This window comes from Telopea speciosissima, chromosome 8 (genome assembly GCF_018873765.1).
Source record: "Telopea speciosissima isolate NSW1024214 ecotype Mountain lineage chromosome 8, Tspe_v1, whole genome shotgun sequence".
In the NCBI taxonomy this organism is placed as follows: Eukaryota; Viridiplantae; Streptophyta; class Magnoliopsida; order Proteales; family Proteaceae; genus Telopea; species Telopea speciosissima.
In genome coordinates this window covers 60,307,765-60,330,311 of record NC_057923.1, presented here as the reverse complement: position 1 = coordinate 60,330,311, position 22,547 = coordinate 60,307,765, and the positions used below count along the sequence as shown (strand labels likewise).

The 22,547-nt window shown below is 40.6% G+C and overlaps 2 protein-coding genes across 2 annotated transcripts; both read left to right on the top strand.

Annotated features, from left to right (window-relative positions):
• The first annotated feature begins 15,027 nt into the window (after window positions 1–15,027).
• Window positions 15,028–15,588, top strand: LOC122672527 (pre-mRNA-processing ATP-dependent RNA helicase PRP5-like). The gene has a single exon (XM_043869990.1). It carries the CDS (start codon window positions 15,028–15,030, stop codon window positions 15,586–15,588), a length of 561 nt encoding a protein of 186 aa, XP_043725925.1.
• Window positions 15,589–15,981: 393 nt separating this feature from the next.
• LOC122672526 lies at window positions 15,982–16,365 on the top strand. Its single transcript, XM_043869989.1, has one exon. The coding sequence runs from the start codon at window positions 15,982–15,984 to the stop codon at window positions 16,363–16,365; it is 384 nt and encodes a 127-aa protein (XP_043725924.1).
• The last annotated feature ends 6,182 nt before the right edge of the window (window positions 16,366–22,547 follow it).

Below are 22,547 nucleotides of genomic sequence, written 5' to 3'. Positions count from 1 at the left end.
CAGGTTGCAATCACCTCGATTGAACAACAACACAGACTTTTGTGGATCATTGTTGGCTCAATGGAATGTTTCAAAGCTACGTAGTCTTTTTGAGTATCATGAAATAGGTATCATTCTAAAGATCCCGCTTAGCACTGAAGATTGCCAAGATAAGCTCGGTTGGGCTCTCACTCCAAACGTTCCCTCCTTGTGAAATCAACATACAAACATGGAGTTTCAATCTCACCCCCATCCTCACATCCTGCCAAAAGGACCAATTTTATTCCTAAGTTGGTTTAGAAGATTTTGTGGAATTCAAAAATTCCACCAAAGGTTTAGAAATATGAAAGTGAGGGACTAATTGCAAAGGGGTCTATCGTGGATAATTGAGAATGGTACATCAATTAAGATATGGGACGAGGCTTGATTTCCTTTAAGATACGGGTACAGGCTGCACTCACCTCGACTGAACAACACCACAGACTTTTGTGGACATTGTCAGCTCAATGGAATGTTTCAAAGCTAAGTAATCTTTTTGAGTATCATGAAATAGATATCATTCTAAAGATCCCGCTTAGCACTGAAGATTCCAAGATAAGCCCTGTGGAGCCCTTACTCTAAACGTTCCCTCACTATGAAATCAACATATAGGCTTGGAGCTTCAATCTCACCCCCATCCTCACATCTTGCCAAAAAGATTAGTTTTATTCCTAAGTTGATTTGGAAGATTTCGTGGAACTCAAAAATTCCACCAAATAGTTTAGGAATATTATGAAAGGGAAGGCTTAATTGTTAACGGGTCTGTCGTTGATAATTGAGAATAGTAGATCAATAAAGATATGGGACAAGATTTGAATTCCTTTAAGAGACGAGTACAAGCTGCAATTCACCTCGATCGAACTACAACACAGACTTTTGTGATCATTGTCGACTCAATGGAATGTTTCAAAGCTATGTATCATGAAATAGATATCATTCTAAAGATCCCGCTTAGCACTGAAGATTTCCAAGATAAGCTCGGTGTAGCCCTCATTATGAAATCAACATATAGGCTTGGAGCTTCAATCTCACCCCCATCCTCACATCTTGCCAAATGGATTAGTTTTATTCGTAAGTTGGTTTGGAAGATTTCGTGGAACTCAAAAATTCCACCAAAAGTTTAGGAATATTATGAAAGGGAGGGATTAATTGCAAAGGTGTCTGTCGTGGATAATTGAGAATGGTAGATAAATAAAAATATGGGACGAGATTTGAATTCCTTTAAGAGACGGGTACAAGCTGCAATCACCTCGACTGAACAACAACACAGACTTTTGTGGTCATTGTCGGCCAATGGAATGTTCCAAAACTACGTAATCTTTTTGAGTATCATGAAATAAATATCATTCTAAAGATCTCGCTTAGCACTGAAGATTGTCAAGATAAGCTCGATGGAGTCCTCACTCTAAAGGTTCCCTCACTGTGAAATCAACATATAGGCTTTGAGCTTCAATCTCACCCCATCCTCACATCTTGCCAAAAGGACCAGTTTTATTCCTAAGTTGGTTTGAAAGATTTCGTGGAACTCAACAGTTCCATCCAAGGTGCAGACCTTTGTGGAAAGTATATCTAAATACAATTGCAGTCTAGGTAAATCTCAAGCAAAAGAACAGTGTCCACTATAATGTATGCCCATGTTATGGACTAGTTAGAGAGATTGAATGCCTTCTATCCCAACAAGTGTGGTACATGACAATGCGAGCTACCTATCACGGCCTTAGTCTTTGCCAAGCCAACATTGTCGGCACTTAGAATTATTGTAGCACGATATCAGCCTTATTGCACTCCTTGAGGGACTTAGGAAGGGAGCTTGAGTGAACACTTACAAAGTCTAGGAAAATGAAAGTTGTATTACGCTAAAACTTTAAGTACAAGGCTTAGTGGTTTGCTTTCTTGGTGCCTTGGCCAAATAAGACCACCCCTATTTATTGATATCCAAATCTACAAAGAATGTCTGAGATCTTTACATTTGTCATTCATCCCATAGTTAGGAACATTCTAGCCAAGGTGCCTCTAACATTCTCACCTCCTTAATAGAGAACTTTAGAGCTTCCTATACACAAGTGTTCTCTAGAACCTCCTAAGTATTAGAGGTTCTCTACAAATGTCTAGACTTCCTACGTAATGGTTGAAAGTTCTAGATAATGATTTTTGCTTAGCTCAATGTTTTCAAGTGTATGGGCTTAATGGTTGGCTCGTGGACCTATGTTGGCAGGTTGTGACATACCATTCACCAAAGCCACCCTCTCTACAAATGGGTGATGGCATGGAATAAAAGCCTGTCCATAATCAAGAGTGAGTAACCTTATAAAATTATTTGTTTTTTATGCCAATGCTACAAGAAATATGATTTTTAGTGGTGGAAAAAAAAACCATCGTCAAAAGGTAGATAAAAAAAATTTCAATGCAAGCTATTAATGACAAAAAAAGCTCTGAGGGGAATAATGGCATTAGCAATGGACTTTTTTTCTGTCACTAAAGGAATTTTAAGGATGTATTATTATTAGCGACAGAAACAATTTCATCTCAAAAGATGGTCATTAGCAACAATATTATAATTCTGTCGTTAATACTCATTTTGTTGTGTAGGAGATGAAAATGAAAGAATGCATGCAAGGGTGTTCTGAGTAACTTTTCCTCCTTTTAGAAGTTAGATTTCTTTGATAAATCAAAATATGGAAGAGGATTTTCACAAATTCAACACCCCATCAAATTAAGGTATAAGCACTTCACCTCCTTCTCCTTGCCATTTGTCTTAGGATTGCCACCTTGTCTCTCCTAGCCATTTGCCTTAGGATTGTCACCCTGTATTTTTAGATGCAACTTTCTCTTCCACTCCCAAATCTATGGGACTAGATTGCATTATTTTGGATGATCGGAAGTATCTAATCTTTGTTGTTTCATATCACCTATGCCCAATTTCAACAATTGTAAATGAATCCTTTGCATTAATGTTGGAATTCAAAGTGTTGTATCTTATTCGGATTGTCAGGCCTTGACCTGTTGTTTGGTAAATGATACTAATCAGCAGATTGAAATTCTTAGAATTATCAAAGATATCAAGTTGTTGAACGAAAATTTTGTTTCCTATTCATTCTCTTTTGTTTCTAGAGCATGAAATTTTCTTGCCCATAGACCTTCTCTTCGGCTTTTTTGGGAGTCCTCCTTTCTTGAGGATCAAGTATGCATTGTAAATCAATTATTTCCCTTACCAGAAAAAAAGTTTTTGCCTAGTGAAACTTAATAAATTTTTGTCCGAGAGGAATTATGCCACCCCCCCCCCCCAAAAAAAAAAAAAGAAGGTTGAATTCTATAAATAAAGGTCTATGCTAAATGTTGTATTATTCTGAAGGGAATAATCTTACCAAAAAAAATTCTTAAGGGAAAAAAGTTCCCACAATGTCGTAATATTAGTTTCCTCTCGAATGAGTTTTTTTGTAGTTATCCTACTTTGACCGTGTGGGACCCATGATATCGTTTTCCGCATTACCATTGATGTGGTGCGCAAATTCCTCCCCACACTGGCACCATGAGGAACCCTCTCCCTATTATTATAGTAATACAAACTTCAAGGATTTTTTCCAAATGGAACTGAGTTAATAAAAAACATGTCCTTACATGAATACATAAACCATTGGATTGGGGCGTCTATCGAAACAACTCCTGAATTGCTAACTAAGATACGATTTTGAATACATAACTTTTTTTTTTTAGGGGGGGGGGTTAAACAATCCGGATTCATAACAAAGTCAATAACCACTAATTAGCATATGCTATAACAAACAAAACATTATGGAGGCTCTTAAAGCAATAATAGCATGATTGTCCATGAATCAGCAACTGAATCTAAGGTCATCATTACTCTCTTCTCCCTATATGTCGGATGTCCGAAATATCTGTCACTATTTCCAGGCACCCATTCAAGTGCAATGGTTACCATCGGTGAAAGAATTCCTCCTTCCCGTGGTTTAAATAGCTTGTTCCATTTTGTTATGCTCTTTTTCCAAAAAAAGCAAATCCTTGTACTGCCAATAGAAATCATACCGTTGTCAATTTTCCCGTCATCATTTATGGATTGGTTACTTTTTTGTTTTTCTTAATCTTCTATGCCAAGTATGCTTCCTTGTCATGTAGCTCTTCCAATCACTCTCTTATCTTCACCAAAATAAAAGAAGAAAATTACGAAATATATTTGGAAGAAAGTTCTTTATCCAGGAGTGTGGTCTACGCTAGCACTCCCATGAGTCTGTCTCTCTCCTCTCCATATGAAAAACACCTCTGTCCCTCTTGTTTTGAGGAGAAGAGAGGTAGACACATGGGAGTGCTGGCATAGGTCACACTCCTGGGCAGAAAACTATTTCCCAATAAATTTATAGTAATTAAAAATTTTCTTGACAAAAAAATTTCACATTAAATTAAATGGAGTTTAAGGGACCACTAATACTTTAGAGATCTTAATTCAGTAAGTGTAATGACTATAGGATCCATGGTTCTAGTGCACGGTATCGGATTGGGTATTGGTCACTTGCAAAACCGATATGGTATTGGAACGGATCGGCTGTATCAAGCAAAATCACCCCTAAATCTCCTTAAAAATGGGTTTTTTAGACCATTTTACCCCTTGTCCATATCGTTTCACTGATACTATATTGGCACAGTATCAGGATCGGCTACATGCAAAACCGGTACATATCGCCTAACACGATACCTATACTTAGAACCATGATAGGATCTTGACCATCGAGAACCCCGTAAAATCAAATAAAAATTAATTTTATGAGATGTGATTGAAAGGCTTAGAATCTCTGAAGTTAGCACTTTGGATTGTTTTGAATAAAATTTTGAGATTCAAACTCAATTGAATCCCTATATGTTGGAATAAATGCACTGGTAGTATACTCCCAATCCAACTAATGAAATGGTTCATAGAACCTGCCCATTCATGTATTTTTTTTTAATGGATAATAAGAAATGATAGTGATCACAAATTTTTTTTTGTTGATGGTGAACATGGAACTAAATCTCGGTCAAAACTGTTCGAAATCTCCGAATTGTTTTGGTTTTGAGTTTGGCCAAAATGAAACTCATAATCAAAACCCAGGATCAAAATCCAATATCAAAATCTTGAAATGAGACCTCGAATGTCTCGATTTTGGATCTGATCAAAACCAAGTCTGAAAACGAGATCTCGATCCTTGGTTGAAACAAGACATATAAGGATTGAAACCGAAAGTGGCACAACAAATTAGAAAAAAATGACCAAACCCACTAAAAAATTGAATACAAAATCGAATAAAAACTGAAACCGAATCGAACCGTGTCGAGTCAGTTTTGGTTTTTTTTTTTTTTTGGGTGAATTAGTCAGTTTTGGTTTTAAAAATGTATTATTATTATCATTTCTGTTCGATTTTTGTTTCTACAATTTATTTCTTAAATTGAGATGAAACAAACCGAATAATCAAAACCGAACCGATTGATACCCTTACGCTAACCCCAAATTAATTAGCCACTATATATTTTGTGGAGCAGCCAACCAGCTTTGTTGTTGGGCCATTGGCCCTTTAAACCTGCCCTAGTCTGGGCCTTTGGGCCCATTAGTCACTAATTGTTTCTTTTTTGGTAATCTACTCACCAAGTGTCTTTGTGGAATCAGCATTTAAAAACGTGAGGTCATGGTTGTACTAATTTTTTCTAGAAGACTTTCCATTTGTACGAAAAATTGATAGTACAATCTATCTCCTTCTCCCCACCATCCCCTAAAAAAAAATTGATGAAGAAGTTTGAGTGAAATTTCAGTTGGAAAAGAAACTATGATCATCATTTGGAAAATTTGATTTTAAAGAAAAAGCTTCAGGCTCAAAGTTTTGAAAATAAAAAAGTTCAAGAATAAAGTTTGTAGGGGTGTTACACGTCACCCCTTGGTTTTCAAATGAAACTCAGATCACCCTCTGGTTTTTGAAAAAACTCAAATCACCCCCTCTATAGTAATGGTATTAGTCTGCTGTTAGTTATTGGTGTGAAAGGACTGTTTTACCCTTGTACTAAAATATTAGAATTAAATTTACAATACTACCCTTCCTTCATCTTCAACATTGGTCAAGGATAGTTTAGGGATTTAAATTTATTTAATTGGCTGACATCATCACTTAACAGCATAAAACTAATGATAGGGGACTAATTTGTCATTTTGGGGTCTAAACTAAGGGGTGATCTGAGTTTCGTTTGAAAATCAGGGAGTGACGTGTAATTTACCCTTTGTTCTGTTTGATTCTTGTCTGTAATGACTTGTTCAAGGTACCAAAAAATGAAGATCTTCATCCTCAAGTGGATCTTTCCATCTTGTTAATTGCTAAGTTTTGATCTGCTAACATTAATTACTCTCAAATTCGAGTTACTATAGAGTGACCGATCTTAATTGTACCATATGAAATGATGATGTGACAATTCTGACCATTGGATAGGCAATGCATAGTCTGTATAAATTTATATTTTAGAAACTCGAGACTCGGTCAAATACCCCATGTGTATTGCCATGCATCTTTATGTATGTTTTTGCATACCTATGGTATTCCGACTATTACTTTACGTTATCTTATAGTCTTGAATTTTTTTGCTAAAGGTCAGCAAGAATATATTAAAAGAGAAAAAAATACAAGAATTTAAAGTCTGGGCATACCCAGACAGATACAAAAACACCACACTCAGGCCGAGAGCCTACATCCAAAAGGAAAGCAAGCTAACTAAAGCTACAAACGCCAAGCCCCAAAGGAAAAATCCAACACAACATTAGTCAAATCTGAAGCGAGGCCTGCCCAATGCATTATCAAATAGAAATCTCCAAACCGAAGTAGGGAAGTCAGAGACCCACAGAGCAGACACACCACTGTTCGTCATTAACTTGGCAAGAAAATCGATAACCGGATTTGCCTCACGAAAGCAATGGGAGATCTTCCAGGAGATAGAGAGGAGAAATGGTTGCAAATCAAGCCATTGCTGCCTGACAAACCAAGGGATTGAACTTGCACGGAGAGATTCCACCACTGACATGGAGTCACATTCAATCCATAAACGAGTCACACCCATTTCTTTAGCGCTCAGAAGGCTGTGAAGAAGGGCCATGAACTCAGCCACATAATTGGTCTTATAGTCTTGAATTGAAACACCTTAAATTATCACTTAGCAAATTTTGTTTGGGCTGAAGTTTTATATGTAAGCAAGGGATCTTGGGGTCTACATTTGCCTAACATATGAACTCTATCAAATCTGCTACTTTGCAGATATTTGGAACATCGATTAGAAAAGTTTTACCCTATTTTGATTTGGTTAGCAGAGCTTAACTTTAGCCAATAACCTAGCCCCCTATGCTAATTAGACAGTCCATGGTTGAGTTTGGTTCGTTTCCCCATTCTCTTATACTTAAAAAATTACTGAAGTTAGAGCTTGGCGGCTTCATATTTCATAATTTTTACTAATAATTTTCCTAAGAAATGTTGTTTTCTTTCTTGGAGTATAACCTCCTTCCTCTCTCTCTCTCTCTCTTTCTCTCTTTCTCTCTTTCTCTCTTTCTCTCATGAAATGACTATTGTCTCCTTATTGATTGAATTAATATAGGATGTTGATTGATTGTGGCGTGTAACCTTCACTATCAAAGGACGGTAATTTTGGGCGGTCCTATGCCTGAGCACAAGAGCCATGTGACTAGGCATCATTCTTTTCCCTTAAAATAAATTAGGGAAAATATGATCCGACATTGCTATACCGACAATGTACAATTTCCTTCTCACGTAAATTTACTTCTGAAAATATGAACCTTATATATGGATAATAATTTTTCAAAATTCTTATCACTTATCGATGGCGTGCAAATTCCAACCCACACCGTGTGGGGAACCCTCTCCCAATAAAATGAGACGAAATTTAAACTTTTTCCATGTACATAAGAGAGAGAGAGAGAGGGGAAAGGGATCAAAGCATCCGTTGAGAGTGAAGAACTGAAAATTACTAAATTTAGATGTTGTACGGAATGTAGTAGTACCTGAAAACAAAGACATCTTTTTCAAAAAGATTTAGAGAATGGAAGCAAAATTTCAAATAAGACGGCTAAGGAGGAGATCCATCTTATAATGATTTCACTGCTTATCTTAGTTTTAGCGCTCTTACCTTACCGTACGTACTCTCTCTCTCTCTCTCTCTCTCTCTCTCTCTCTCTCTCTCTCTACTTTAGGGAATGTCGGTCGGTGTACCACCAAAATGATTTTAAACAGGAATAGAATAGAATAGAATAGGTAGTGTGTCTGTCTTTCCCCCTTGGAGGGAAAGTGATCATCTTCTATCACCACCACCACCACCGCGGCCAATTAACGGTGAAGAGCTCCCCTTAAGTGAGTGGGTTTTCTTTAAACCAAGGCTAACCTCAATTCAAATCCCCTTTTCTAAAGTATCATTAAGAAATTGACTTAGCTTTCTAATCGCTTCTTTCTTTTCAACGACCAAAATCAAAAAAAAAAAATTAAAAAAAAAAACAAATGGTGGAATACAAGTTGTCCGGAACCACAAAAAGAGCACTAACTCAGTGTTGCTACACTCCTTGAGGGACTTACAAAGAGAGCTTGAGTGAACACTAAGAGAGTTTGGAAGAATGAATGTTTTATTGCATTAGAACTTTGAGTACAAGACTTAGTGGTTTGCTTGCTTGGTGACTTGGCCAAATGAGATTCTTACACTCTTTTAGTATATACAAGTGTTCTTTATAACCTTCTAACATTTAGAGGTTTCTCTACAAATATCTAGACTTCCTATTTAATGGTTGAAAGTTTTAGATAATGATCTTTGTTTAGCTTAACGTTTTCAAGTCCATGGGCGTAGTGAGACTGGCCCATGAGCCTATGAGGGTTGTGACATTCCACTCACCAAAGTTGCCCTTTCTATGAAGAGTGATGATTTGGGATAAAAGTTCATGCATAATCAAGAGCGAGTAACCATGTAAAATTATTTTTTTTTCCATATTGGTACAAAAAAAATTGACTCTTAACGGTGGGGAAAAAAAAAAAACCATCAACAAAAGATATATCAAAGAATTTTTTATATATGCAAATTATTAATAATGGAAAAAAATTCTGATGGGAATAATATTATTAGCGACGGACTTTTTTTACGCCCTAAAAGAATTTTAAGGGATAGATATTTTTGTCCCCAAAAATATTGTTATTGGGGACATAAACAAATTCCATCACAAAAGATGGTAATTAGCGACAATGTTCGATTTCCGTAGCTAATACTCATCTTGTGTATGAAAGATATTGAAATAATGAAATGCAAGGTTGTGCAGAGTGACTTTCCCCCTTTCAGAAATTGGATTTCTATGACAAATCGAAATATGGATGAGGTATATATTGTCACAAATCTATAACACCCCATCAAATCAGGGTATAAGCAAATCACCTCCTTCTCCTGACCTTTTGCCTCAGGATTGCCACCTTGTCTCTCCTAGCCATATGCCTCAGGAATCAAGATTGCCGCCTTGTCTTTTTAGATGCAACTTTCTCTTCTACTCCCAAAAGCTCTGGGACTAGTTTTCATTAATTATTTTGGATAATCAGATGGATATAGTATTTGTTGTTTCATATCACCTATGCCCAGTTTCAACAATTGTAAGTGAATCTTTGGCATTAATATATATTGGAATTCAAAGTATTGTATTTCATTTGGATTGTCAGGCCTTGACCTATTGTTTGGAAGATGATACTCATCAGCAATGTTTAAAATCCTTAGCATCATCAAAGATATAAAGCTGTTGAAAGAAATATTTTATTTCTTATTTATTCTCTTTTGTTTCTAGAGCATGAAATTTACTTGCCTATAGTATTGTAAATTAGGCTTTGAGCAACCTTCCTTAGAGCTTTTGAGAGTCTTTCTTGAGGATTTGTTACGCATTGTAAAACAGTTTTTGCCCAGTGAAACTCAATAAATATTCCCCCCCCCCCACCCAGAAAAAAAGGGTCCAATTCTATAAATAAAGGCCTATGCGTTATTATTCTTAGGGATAAAAAGTGTTCCACAACCCAATGATTCTAGTTTCCTCGTACATGATTTTTTTTTTAATTATCTTACTATCACCATGTGGGGCCAGGTGGACGATATTGGTTTCGCACTGCCATTGATGTGGTGTGTAGATTCCTCTCCACTAGCAACGTGAGAAACCCTCTCCTTATTCTTAGATATTTATACAAATTTCAATGATTTCCTATTAATAAAAAAGCATATCCTTACTTGAATACATTAGCCATTGGACTGTGGAATCTGTCGAAACAACTCCTAAATTGCTAACTAAGATATTGTTCCGGATTCATAACTCAAAACACCCAAAACCAACAAAGTGAATGAATAATCACTAATTAGCATATACTACTACAAACAAAACTTTGATTGAGGCTTGAATCATCTTCCTCATGTATGCTACTCCTTGCTTGATCTAAAGCTAATCTTTGTTTTGTGGCACATGAGTGAGCTACATCTTAATTTAAGATCTTTTAGCTGAATCGACTAGAACTATATCGGTGTAGTATCTTTATCTTAATTATTGAGAAAACTTATGCTTAGAATTTTGTTTGGGGAAGGTTTTCCTTCACTCAAGGTGAAAGGTTCACCCATGAATCTAAGGTCATCATTACTCTCCTCCCCCTATATGTAGAATATCCAAAATGCCCTTCATTGTTCCTAGATACCCATCCAAGCACAATGATTATCATCGGCTAAAGATTTCCTCCTTCATTGTATCTTAAGAAAAACTCGGTCCATTTTGTTATGCTCTTTACCCAAAAAATATATATTTTTTCTTGTAGTACTACTACTAATACCAACAAAAATAATCGTACCTTAGTCAATTTGTCTGCGATGCCATGGGCACTTCTCCGTTATCATTTATAGGTGGGTTACTTTTTTTCTTAATCTTTTATGCCAATTATGCTTCCTTGTCATATAGCTCTTCCGTCTACCCGTAACCTGCACCCAAAAAAAAAAAAAAAAAAAAGAAGAAAACTATGAAATAAATTTATAACAACTAAAGCTTTATTTTAAAGAAAAATTTTCACATTAAATCAAGTGGAAATTTTATTTTTTTTTTAGGTAAACAAATTAAGTGAACCTTAAGGGACTACTAATACTTTAGAGAATACTTGTCATATAGGATATCTTGGCCATCAAGAAACCCATAAAATAAGAGGAATAGAAGAAAAAAAATTTAATTTATGAGATGTAATTGAAAGACTTAGAATCTGTGAAGTTAGCATTTTGGATTGGTTTGAACTCTAAAATTCAAATTCAATTGAATCCCATCTTTTCCCTATATATTGGCATAAATGCACCGGTAGTATACTCCCAGTCCAACTAATGAAATGGTTCATAGTACCTGCCCATGTTCTTACAAATTTTAAAGGTGATTCACATATATATATATATATATATATATATATATATATATATATATATATATATATTTTCTAAACGAGTAAGAAGAAATGATAGTGATCATAAAATTTTAGGACCGAGTGTCCCTCGACCCACAGTGAATGGGATTTTATTCATGACAGGCGGGAGAGGATGGGAATGAGTATCGGGATGGTATTTTGAAACATACTAAAACTCTAGGAGGGTTTATGAACCCTAGGATGATGGGTGAACCGTCCTCTATGAGTGGAGGAAAACTTCGTCCTAAATTTTATTTTGTAGATAATGAAACAACACATATAGAGATTGAAAAAGATGAATAAAAAGTGGAACAACTAATTAGAAAAATGAGAGAGTGATGGAGACATGGGAGGAGGAGGAGGAGGAGGAGGAGGAGGAAGAGGGGTTGATAAGAAGACTCTAGTCCAAGCTCCATACCGCATGAATAAAAAGAGTGGGAATATCACTTTCAACTAAATTTCAAGCTCTCTATGATGATTGGGTGATATGATATGCAGGTGGGAAGTTAACCTAACTCCCCAAATTAATTATCCATCATATATTGTGTGGAGCAGCCAACCACCTTTGTTGTTGGGCTATTGGGCCTTAAAGCCTACCCTAGTCTAGGCCTCTGGACCCATTAGTAGGACTGTAAACGGATCGAATTCGGCTCGGATAGTGCTATATCCGTATCCGTATCTGATTAGCTATCGGATGGATTCGGATAGTGCTAAACTGATACGGAAACGGATACGAATCGAATATTTTATCCGTTTACATGTAAATATAGCAAAATGGCACTAATTGTTTTTTTTTGTCCCTTTTTTATTATTTCTTTTTCTCTTTTTGGTAATCTACTCACACCAAGTGTCTCTGTGGAGTCAGCATTTAAAAATGTGAAGTGATGGTTATAATAATTTTCTCTAGAAGACTTTCCATTTGTACAATCGGTCCACTGGAAAATTGATAGTATAATCTGTTTCCCTCTCCCACTAACCCTAAAAAAAATTGATGAAGAAGTTTCAGTGAAATTTCAGTTGGAAAAGATACTAATGATCATTTAACCAATTTGATTTTTAAAAAAAAGTTTCAGGCTTAAAGTTAGGTACCCAAAAATGAAGATCTTCATCCTCAAGTGGATCTTTCCATTTTCTTAATTGACAAGTTGTGATCTTCTAATAATTACTCTCAATTTCAAGTTATACTGCTTTGTTATTTTGATGGAAAAACTAATTTGAATGGTCTGGATTTGGGAAGTTTACCATATAAAATGATGATGTAATAATTTTGACCATTGGATAAGCAATACATGGTTTGTATAAGTTTAAATTTTCGAGACTCAATCAAATACTACTTGTGGGAGTATACCCTCCTCTAGCGCCGGCTCCTCTCTTTCTATCTCCTCTCCCATGAAATGATCTCTCTACCTCCTTATTGATTGAAGCGAAATGGGGCATTGATTGGGTGTGTGGCCTGCCCGCATAACCTCAACTATTAGCAATAAACATTGACCCTTTTCTTAATGATGAACTACATAAAATAAAGTGCAAGAAATCACTATGTGGTCGCATGACCCTTACATTAACACAGGGCCACATTAACACAGGGCCAATGAGAGTGCACATAGAAGCATCAACATAAATGAGACTTTTGATTTTATAACGTAAGGTGGTAATTTTATGTGGTCAATGTCTAAGCACAGGAGCCATGCTACCAGAAAATTTTCTTTTCTCCTAAAATAAAATAGGGAAAACATGAGCCGACATTGCTACGCCGATAATGTACAATTTCCTTTTTACATAATTTTGTTTTATTATTCTCTGACTTAATTTTGAAAATATGAATTCCATCTGATATTTTTGGGGAATAAAACACTACTTGATCGTGTGCCTTGCGTGGCAATCACGCATAGACACAAAAACTGTCTTAGGCACTTGAAATTTTCAGACAGGCAATGCTGTTTGTGTGTCTTGGCGTGATCGTCACGTTAGGCACACGATCAAGTAGTGTTCTTTTTCTTAATATTTTTTTAAAAACACTTTGGTGCTAATTCCTCCTCACACGGAAACTCTCTTCCAATAGAATGAGACAAAATTTAAACTTTTCCTTGACTTTCTTACATCTATGTAAGAGAGAGAGTAAAGTAACCGCTGACAATGAAGAACAAAAAAATACTATTGATGTGTCATAAAATCCCCCAACCAACCAAAAGCTACCACGTAAACGTACTGGAACTGAATCCGAGGCCGAGGCCGAGCACTGAGACCGAGGCTGAGGCCGAGCACTGAAGGCGAGGCCGAGGCCGAGATCGAGCACTAAATTCGAGGCCGAGCACTGAAGCCGAGGCCGAGGCCGAACTCACACAAGTCAGTCGGGGCCGAGGCCGAGCACTGAGACTGAGGGCGAGGTCGAGCACTGAAGCCGAGGCCGAGCATTGAAGCCGAGGCCGAGACCGAGCACTAAAGCCGAGGCCGAGCACTGAAGCCGAGGCCGAGGCCGAGCTCACACAAGTCTGCCGGGGCTGAGGCCGAGCTCACACAAGTCAGTCATAAACTCCTGATCGAGCATACACAAGACATCCTAGGCCGAGGTGACTACCAAAACCGATCTACCAGGCCGACCTCCTAGGCCGACCTCCGAGGCCGAGCCCTCCTCCACAGAGGCTACTATAGCACCCCACCGGGGATCACGGGGCCACGTCAGCACATCCCGAGAATCACGGGATAAGGATCGAGCCACGATCCCAGCGCAATACGAAATCACAATTTACATGGACTCTTACCTTAATAAGAGCCCGACCCCGAAAATAGCTCTCCACTCCGCTCTACGCGAGAGAGCTTTCCAAAAGAAGGACTCCTACCATACTAGGACTCTCCCAACCACCTCATCTCATCCTCACTCTATAAATACCCAGGTATGGAGCACCATTCATCATCTCACTTTTACTAGTAGTTACGCTGTTGCACTGGTGATCTAACTTTAGCATCGGAGAGTCCTAGGCAGGAGCCACACCGGCTCTCTTGTGCTCATCACTTGGTCTTTGCAGGCTCATCCGTGGGCGAACCAAGCATCGAAGATTTCCACACGCAACAGATTTGGCGCTGTCTGTGGGAACGACATCAACAAGTCGTTGTCATTTCTACCAACCTCAAGAGCAGCAACAATGGTGCACACGAAATCAGGTCAACATGGCTCAACCTCTCGAGGAGATGAGTTGCAACCTAATAGGCAGGCGAGACAATCGCCACACCCGAAGACGTCGCGGCAAGGGGCGGCAGGAAGACCCCCACGAGGGGGAGGTGCTTCGGACATTGCGAGTACCGCTGTCAATCCCACTCCACCAGTGAACGGGGGCAATGGGGAAGTGTATTGGACGCGGCGGCGGTAGACCAAACTCAGGCAAAGCCGAATGGGCTGAACTTGCCGCCGTCACCACTTTTGCCAAAGAGTTTGGATCCTGAAGGGCCGGCGAATAATCGACAGGTCATGGATTTGCAATTGTAGATGCTTCAAACTAACGAGATGTTGCGCACCTTCATGACCCAAATGGCTCAGGGCGGGCTAATGGGTCAGCCACTGGTCGCGCCCCCGCGGGCACCCGCGCATGAAATAGAAGATCCACGACATCACGATGATCGACAGAGGGCCGAGCTTAGCCGAGCCACGTCATCCCATCCCCGAGGCCGAAGAACGCCACCTCCACGACTAAGTGGGAGTAATCGACGAGATGAGCGAGGACATCGTCGAAGCCCGAGGGCCGCAAAGGCCATCGAGCCAGCAGGGTCAGCTACGCGGAGATTGATCTTTTCTGGACGACTTGGTGATGGTGAAGGACCGAGGAGACACCAAGACCGATGTGAAGAGCCCCGAGTGCGACGTGCTACAAGGGAAGAAGAGGATTCTCGCCATAGCCCTCGGCGACGAAGCCCACTTCGCCGGAGAGATGGACAAAGGAGCCCACATGAGTCTGACCACAGAGATGACGGGCGCACTAGGAGAAGTGATGTTGGCCGAGCCGACCATAATGGCCGGCCTCGTCAACACGAGCGAGAGGCTCAGGTTGGCCGACCTCATCAGGATGAGCTGGCCAACCATAACGGCCGACTTCAGCAGGAAAAAGCGTAAGACCCCATCCGAGCTGAGGAACAAAATGGCCGAGCTCCAGAGTCTGAAATGGAGAAAAAGCAAAGGGAGCTGACCGAGCAAGTTGAAGGGCTTAAGAAACAAGCAACTCAGGATGCCTACTCACTGGTCGGGAGTCACCCCTATCCGCCTGAGATCATGACAGCACCGCTTCCAGTAGGGTTCAAACCACCTCCCTTTGACCGGTATGATGGGACTACCGACCCGACCGACCACATCAACTACTTTAACGCAATGATGACCATGTACGATGGGACTGAGATTGTTTCTTGTCGAGCTTTCCCCTCGTCCCTAAAGGGTGCAACAACTTCTTAGTTCTCATGGCTACCGCCGAACTCTATTACAAGCTTTGCCCAACTTTGCCGAGCCTTCGTCATGCGTTTCCAAAGTAGCATGAAGCATAAGAAGACAACGGTGAACCTCCTCAGCGTGAAACAGAGGTCGAACGAGTCGATCCGATCGTACGTCTCCCTGTTCAATAAAGAATCCCTGGATGTTAGAGACCTGGATGGGGCCACAGCTCACACCGCAATGAGCAATGGACTTACACATGAAGCCCTGATCAAGGACTTGGCTCGAAAGCCGACCAAAAGTATGATCGAGCTCCTCAACAGGTGTAACGAGTTTGCGAACATGGAAGACGTTATCCAAGCACGCAAGGGAAATGAAAACAAGGGAGAGAATAAAAGGTCAGCGACCGATGACCGAAGGGATCAAAAGCGGACCAAGACTGATCCCAGAGCTGAGAGCTCAGACTGAGCTCAGAGTCCCGAGTACACTCCCTTAAACAGGTCGCGGAAGGAAATTTTGATGTAAATTCAAGATGACGGGTATATACGCCGACCTCGATCGATGCAAACCGGGTCATCCTAAAACCCCAACAAGTACTACCTATTCCACAAGGACGAAGGCCATGACATCGAGGAGTGCTACCAGCTGAAACGAGAAATCGAAGAGCTGATCAGAGCTGGGCACTTGAAGCGATACATCAAGGGGAGCCGAGAAGAACATGAAAGTCGATGACCCGAAGACCATGATCCCCGAGCCGAGGTCTGAGAGCCGGAGGACCGAGCGCGACAAGGACAAGGTCTGAGCCAAAAAGAAGGATGACGGATCCGGGCCGAGCAATGAGAAAGGAGCTCCCATATACACCATCCTCAGAGGGCCCGAACATGAATCCACCCGAAAAGCCAAGGCGAATGCACGATTCGTCGGAGTCGCGGAGATGCCGAGCAAAAGGCCGAAGGCGACGATCTCCTTCTCTGAGGCCGACCTCGAAGGTATAAGTTTACCTCATGATGATGCATTGGTGGTACAGGTAGAAATAGCGAGGAGACCCGTTCAACGGGTATTGATCGATACAGGAGCATCCGTGGATCTTATGTCACTGGACGTGTATCGACAGTTCGGCTTCGGGGACGAGGCGCTCAAACCAGAAGCCACCTCACTCCATGGATTCTCGAGGGCCGCTGCCACGATCAAGGGGTCAATAGACCTCCTGGTCACGTTCGGGCAAGCTCCATACCAAGCGACGATCCAAGTCAAGTTCATGGTGGTACGGTCGGTGGTGGCCTTCAATGCCATACTTGGTCGCCCATCGGTCACCACCCTCCAAGCTATCATCTCGCCAATACACTTGAAGATGAAATTCCCCACAGAGAACGGCATCGGAGAAATCCGAGGTGATAAAAAGAGAGCTCAAGAGTGCTACGCCACCTTTGTAAAGCAAAACAAAGGAAATGTCCGAGGAATGGCTGTGTGCGTTGAGCACCTCCCTGAAGACTAGCAGGATGAGCTCACCAAAAGGCGTGAAAGGCCTGTGGAAGACCTCATCCCGTTCTCCCTTAGTGACGAAGACCCAACAAAGACGGTACCGAGGCCTTGGAACTCAGAAAATTTGAAAAAAAATTTCCAGTAATTTTGTTAAGTATTCTGCTCGGCACAGCTCATGACAAGCATTTATGTATTCGGCTTCGGCCTCGACATTCTTGATTCAATGAAATAAAGTCTTTTCTCTACTTGCTTAGCGCACTTGCAACACGTCGGGCGGACCAAGTCGTAAGACCGGTCCTCATAGACCTGGCCGACCTCAAAGACCGACACTCATAGGACGGACAACAACCAAGTCATCGGCAACCAAGTCGTAAGACCGGTCCTCATAGACCTGGCCGACCTCAAAGACTGACACTCAAAGGACTGACGACAACCAAGTCATCGGCAACCAAGTCGTAAGACCGGTCCTCATAGACCTGGCCGTCCTCAAAGATCGACCCTCATAGGCCAGCAACCAAGTCGTAAGATATGTCCTCATAGACCTGGCCGACCTCAAAGATCGACTCTCATAGGTCGGCAACCAAGTCATAAGATCGGTCCTCATAGACCTGGCTGACCTCTAAGACCGACCCTCATAGGTCGACAACCAAGTCGTAAGATCGGTCCTTATAGACCTGGCCGACCTCAAAGATCGACCCTCATAGATCGGCAATCAAGTCATAAGACCAGCCCACAAAGACTGGCCGAGGTCTGAACCAACAAGAGCAAACTCTCCCCATGGCCGAGCTGAACAAAGTCTAAAACTAAGCTAAGGCATTACGCTCGGCTATGGAGGTTGCTCGGCCACAACATCAAATGGAACAACATACACAAGGAAAAGAAGGCTAAAATTGTCGAGCTAAAACAGTTAGACAAATTTTGAGAAACGAAACTGTCATTGATTAAAGAGCCGATTGCTCGGCACAGTACATAGAGAGGCAGCTCGACCCGGTACATACCAAAAAAAAAAAAAAAATAGAAGAGGAAGAGTTCAGCGTGATTCAATGATCCAAATCAAAAGACGATTCAAAATCCCGAACATCATCATTACGCCGAGTACTGTGGCACAGACACCCCAACTGATAGACAGTACAACGTCAAATCGTCGAAGGAAAAGAGCTCGGACTTAGCCTCGGAACAGAACCGTTAAGCGGACCGAAAGGTGACACTCATCAAGGACTAGCCGAGCCTTGATGAGTGGGGGGGCCTGTGATGTGTCATAAAATCCCCCAACCAACCAAAAGCTACCACGAAAACGTACTGGAACTGAATCCGAGGCCGAGGCCGAGCACTGAGACCGAGGTCGAGGCCAAGCATTGAAGGCGAGACCGAGGCCGAGCACTGAAGCCGAGGCCGAGGCCGAGCTCACACAAGTCAGCTGGGGCCGAGGCCAAGCACTGAGACTGAGGCTGAGGCCGAGCACTGAAGCCGAGGCCGAGGTCGAGCTCACACAAGTCAGCCGGGGCCAAGGCCGAGCACTGAGACTGAGGCCGAGGCCGAGCACTGAAGCCGAGGCCGAGCATTGAAGCCGAGGCCGAGACCAAGCACTAAAGCCGAGGCCGAGCTCACACAAGTCAGCCATAAACTCCTGACCGAGCATACATAGGACATCCTAGGCCGAGCTGATTGCCGAGACCGACCTAACAGGCCGACCTCCCAGGCCGAGGTGACTGCTAAGACCGATCTACCAGGCCGACCTCCGAGGCCGAGCCCTCCTCCACAGAGGCTACCATAGCGCCCCACCGGGGATCGCGGGGCCACGTCAGCACATCCCGAGAATCACGGGATAAGGATCGAGCCACGATCCCAGCGCAATATGAAATCACAATTTACATGGACTCTTACCTTAATAAGAGCCCGACCCCGAAAATAGCTCTCCACTCCGCTCTACGCGAGAGAGCCTTCCAAAAGAAGGACTCTCCCAACCGCCTCATCTCATCCTCACTCTATAAATACCCATGTATGGAGCACCATTCATCATCTCACTTTTACTAGCAGTTACGCTGTTGCACTGGTGATCGAACTTTAGCATCGGAGAGTCCTAGGCAGGAGCCACACCGGCTCTCTTGTGCTCATCACTTGGTCTTTGCAGGCTCATCCGTGGGCGAACCAAGCATCGGAGATTTCCACACGCAACAACTACATTTGGGAAGTTGTACGGACGGCAGTACCTGAACAAAGAAATCCTTTTCGAAAAGATTTCGAGGAAGAATTTCAAATAAGACAGCTAAGGATATCGATCCATCCTACGATGATTCCACTTCTAATAGTTCTCTATTTTGGGGAAGGTAAAACCGTAAAATGAACCAAACATGAACCATCATAGGCATGGTTCTAAGTATCGGTTTCGTATCACCCGATATATGGGCGATATGTATCGATTTTACTAATCATCGATACCATGTACTAAAACTACGATCATAGGTGGTTGGTTGAAGGAAAAATGGAAATCATAGCAACTAAAAGGGTTTTAAAGGGTAGAATTAGGATCTGGATCGATCATTAGACTAGTCAGAGTCAATTAAATTTTGTTTTTCCTTAAAAATTCGAGCTTATCTCGAGTTTTAAAACCCTAGGGACTACTCTGAGACCATCTTCTATCATCACCACCATCAATTAACGGTGAGGGACTCACGTTTTGGAGTATTTTGGATACAAAATTACAAGTTGCAAGAAATTTTTTAACATTCGTAAATAGGGGGCAAGAGTAATGGAAAATAAAGATTGACGGATTACTGTTGTGCAAAAGAATTCCATTTTGTATTGCTGATCAATAGATTATTAGCCAATAAACTTTAAATTAAAAAAATTCTTTTGGCTAAGATGGGAAATTTTTTAAAATTAGGTAGTATAGTGTTGCTTATGCCATGAGTTCAACTTCAATCATGCCTTATATTCTGGGTTTAATTGAAAGATTATTCTATGCCATTAGTGCAATAAAATCTCCGCCTTCTAGGTTAATGGAGTGGGTTTTCATTAAACCAAGACTCACCTCCAAAGAAAACCCTCTTTTCTAAAGTATCATTAAGAAATTGGCTTAGCTTTCTAATTACTTCTTTCTTTCCATCAACCAAAGTCAAAAACAAAATCATGGAACACATGTTGTTTGGAGTCCGTCTCACTTGCATTTATGTGCACGCTGCATGTATGGTCACTTGTGCAAGATAAGGGCATTTATGTCAATAAATATGACAGATGTTGAGTGTGCACCGTACGTTTTAGTGAGAGAATTTTAATTAATCTTCCATTGGGGTGGATGTTGGGTGTAGTCTCTCTCTACCTCTCTAGATTTAATTGAAGATTCAATTTTCCTTAAGCCATGGCCGATGACGGAAAATTTTTTTACTGCTATGCCCATAGCAGGAATGTTTCTGCTACAAGGCTAGAAGCCAAGGAAATAGAATAATTCACTTCCCCTTTGGGTTCATAAATACCTTCCTAGGTTTTAGTATTTTCTAAAATACTCTGTAAGATTTCATTTCCTTGACTGCTAACCTTGTAGCAGAAAACCAAAATTTCATTCATCCATGAACATCATTTTTGACCTCTAATGTACGAGGGAATAATGATAATGGTAGATTTGCGAGTAAAGCCTTCACCAAAACTTTTGCTTTCAATTAAAAAAAAAAGAAAGAGAAGGAGAACAAGGTACATAAAAAGTACAAAGTGTAAGAAAGCTAATAAAGACAAAGTAAGAGGAGAATTTACCCCCAAAAAAAGTGGAGATTTTTTTTAATCAACAAGAAAGACAGAAAACTTTTATTTAAAACAGAGGAAACAAATCCTCCACTCAAAGGACAAAGAAGTACAAGAGGTGGAGAGAATCATCAAATTCGGAAATTCCCAAATGCATAGCCCCTGAAGCTATCAAATGAGCCTCTCTTTTAAAAGTGGAGACTCCACTACTTACTCTCTCTCTCTCTCTCTCTCTCTCTCTATATATATATATATATATATATGTATGTGAGAGAGAGTAACATTAGAGGTCACATAAAAGCCAAAATAGTGCAATACAGATGCAAATCCCAAAATAGTGCAATACAGATGCAATAACACATAAAAGCCAAGACTTCACTTTAAAGAATATATATTTCAAAAAAAATTTGAAATTGCTCATAGCAAAACTATAAATAAATAAATAAAACAGACGACGAGGCCACTTAAAAAAGAAAAATTAGGTCTTACCATGTGGAAAATAATTAAGAAATCAACTATTATAGTAAGTGATTTGCCAAAGCCACATGTGGATCAGTCATTACTTTATGAGGCAGTCATTATTTTATGAGGTTAGTATCATCAATTAGGTTAGTATTTTTCCTCATTAGAAGTACTATAACACTAGATGATCTGATCTAGTAGGATAAGAGTTGTTGAGAAACACTAGCAATAGATGGATCTTTATCGTCTCCATTTATCTGTCCCTTCATTTCTTTCATTTCATCTCATAGGAGGGGCAGAAATGATCACCCTACCCCTTGTTCGAACACACTGCCTGGGTGAGATCCACTCTCCCCTTATTAGATAAAACAAAGGAAATGGAGAGGCAGATAAATGGAGATGATAATAATAGATAACGTACAAGAGTAGTACTTTCACCGGGAACCAGGGACACTCTTTTTTTCTCTTCTTTTGGTGAGGGGATGTGTATATATAGAAACCAAAACTCCTAAAGCAATCATGCCAGGGGTGAGGAATGTAACTTGTAAGTTGGTTTAATTAGGAAGAAGTGAGAATAAGGGTCTCACACCTCCAGTTTGACAATCACTGTCCTCCCCACCCATTACTTAATGACAAAAATATTCAGGTCCACTTACATGGAGAGCACCTTCCTAGGTGCCACTTTTGTCCTGATGATAAAATCTCTTCTTAATGATAGTACTTATAGACCAAGGATCAAGTGAGACCGAATCACCTACTTATGCGCGTACATTACATGTATGGTTAGGTGATGACATATGTCTTTTTTGCTTCCATAAATATCTTTCATAGATTTCATCACATAACCATTCATGTAAGTGATTCGATCTTGGTTCAAGTCTCACCTTATCCCACAAGAAATGGGGAGGGGGGAGGGGTAGTCCAAAAAAATATTTAAGATTAAAAATTTGTGGCTGACATCGGATAAGGAT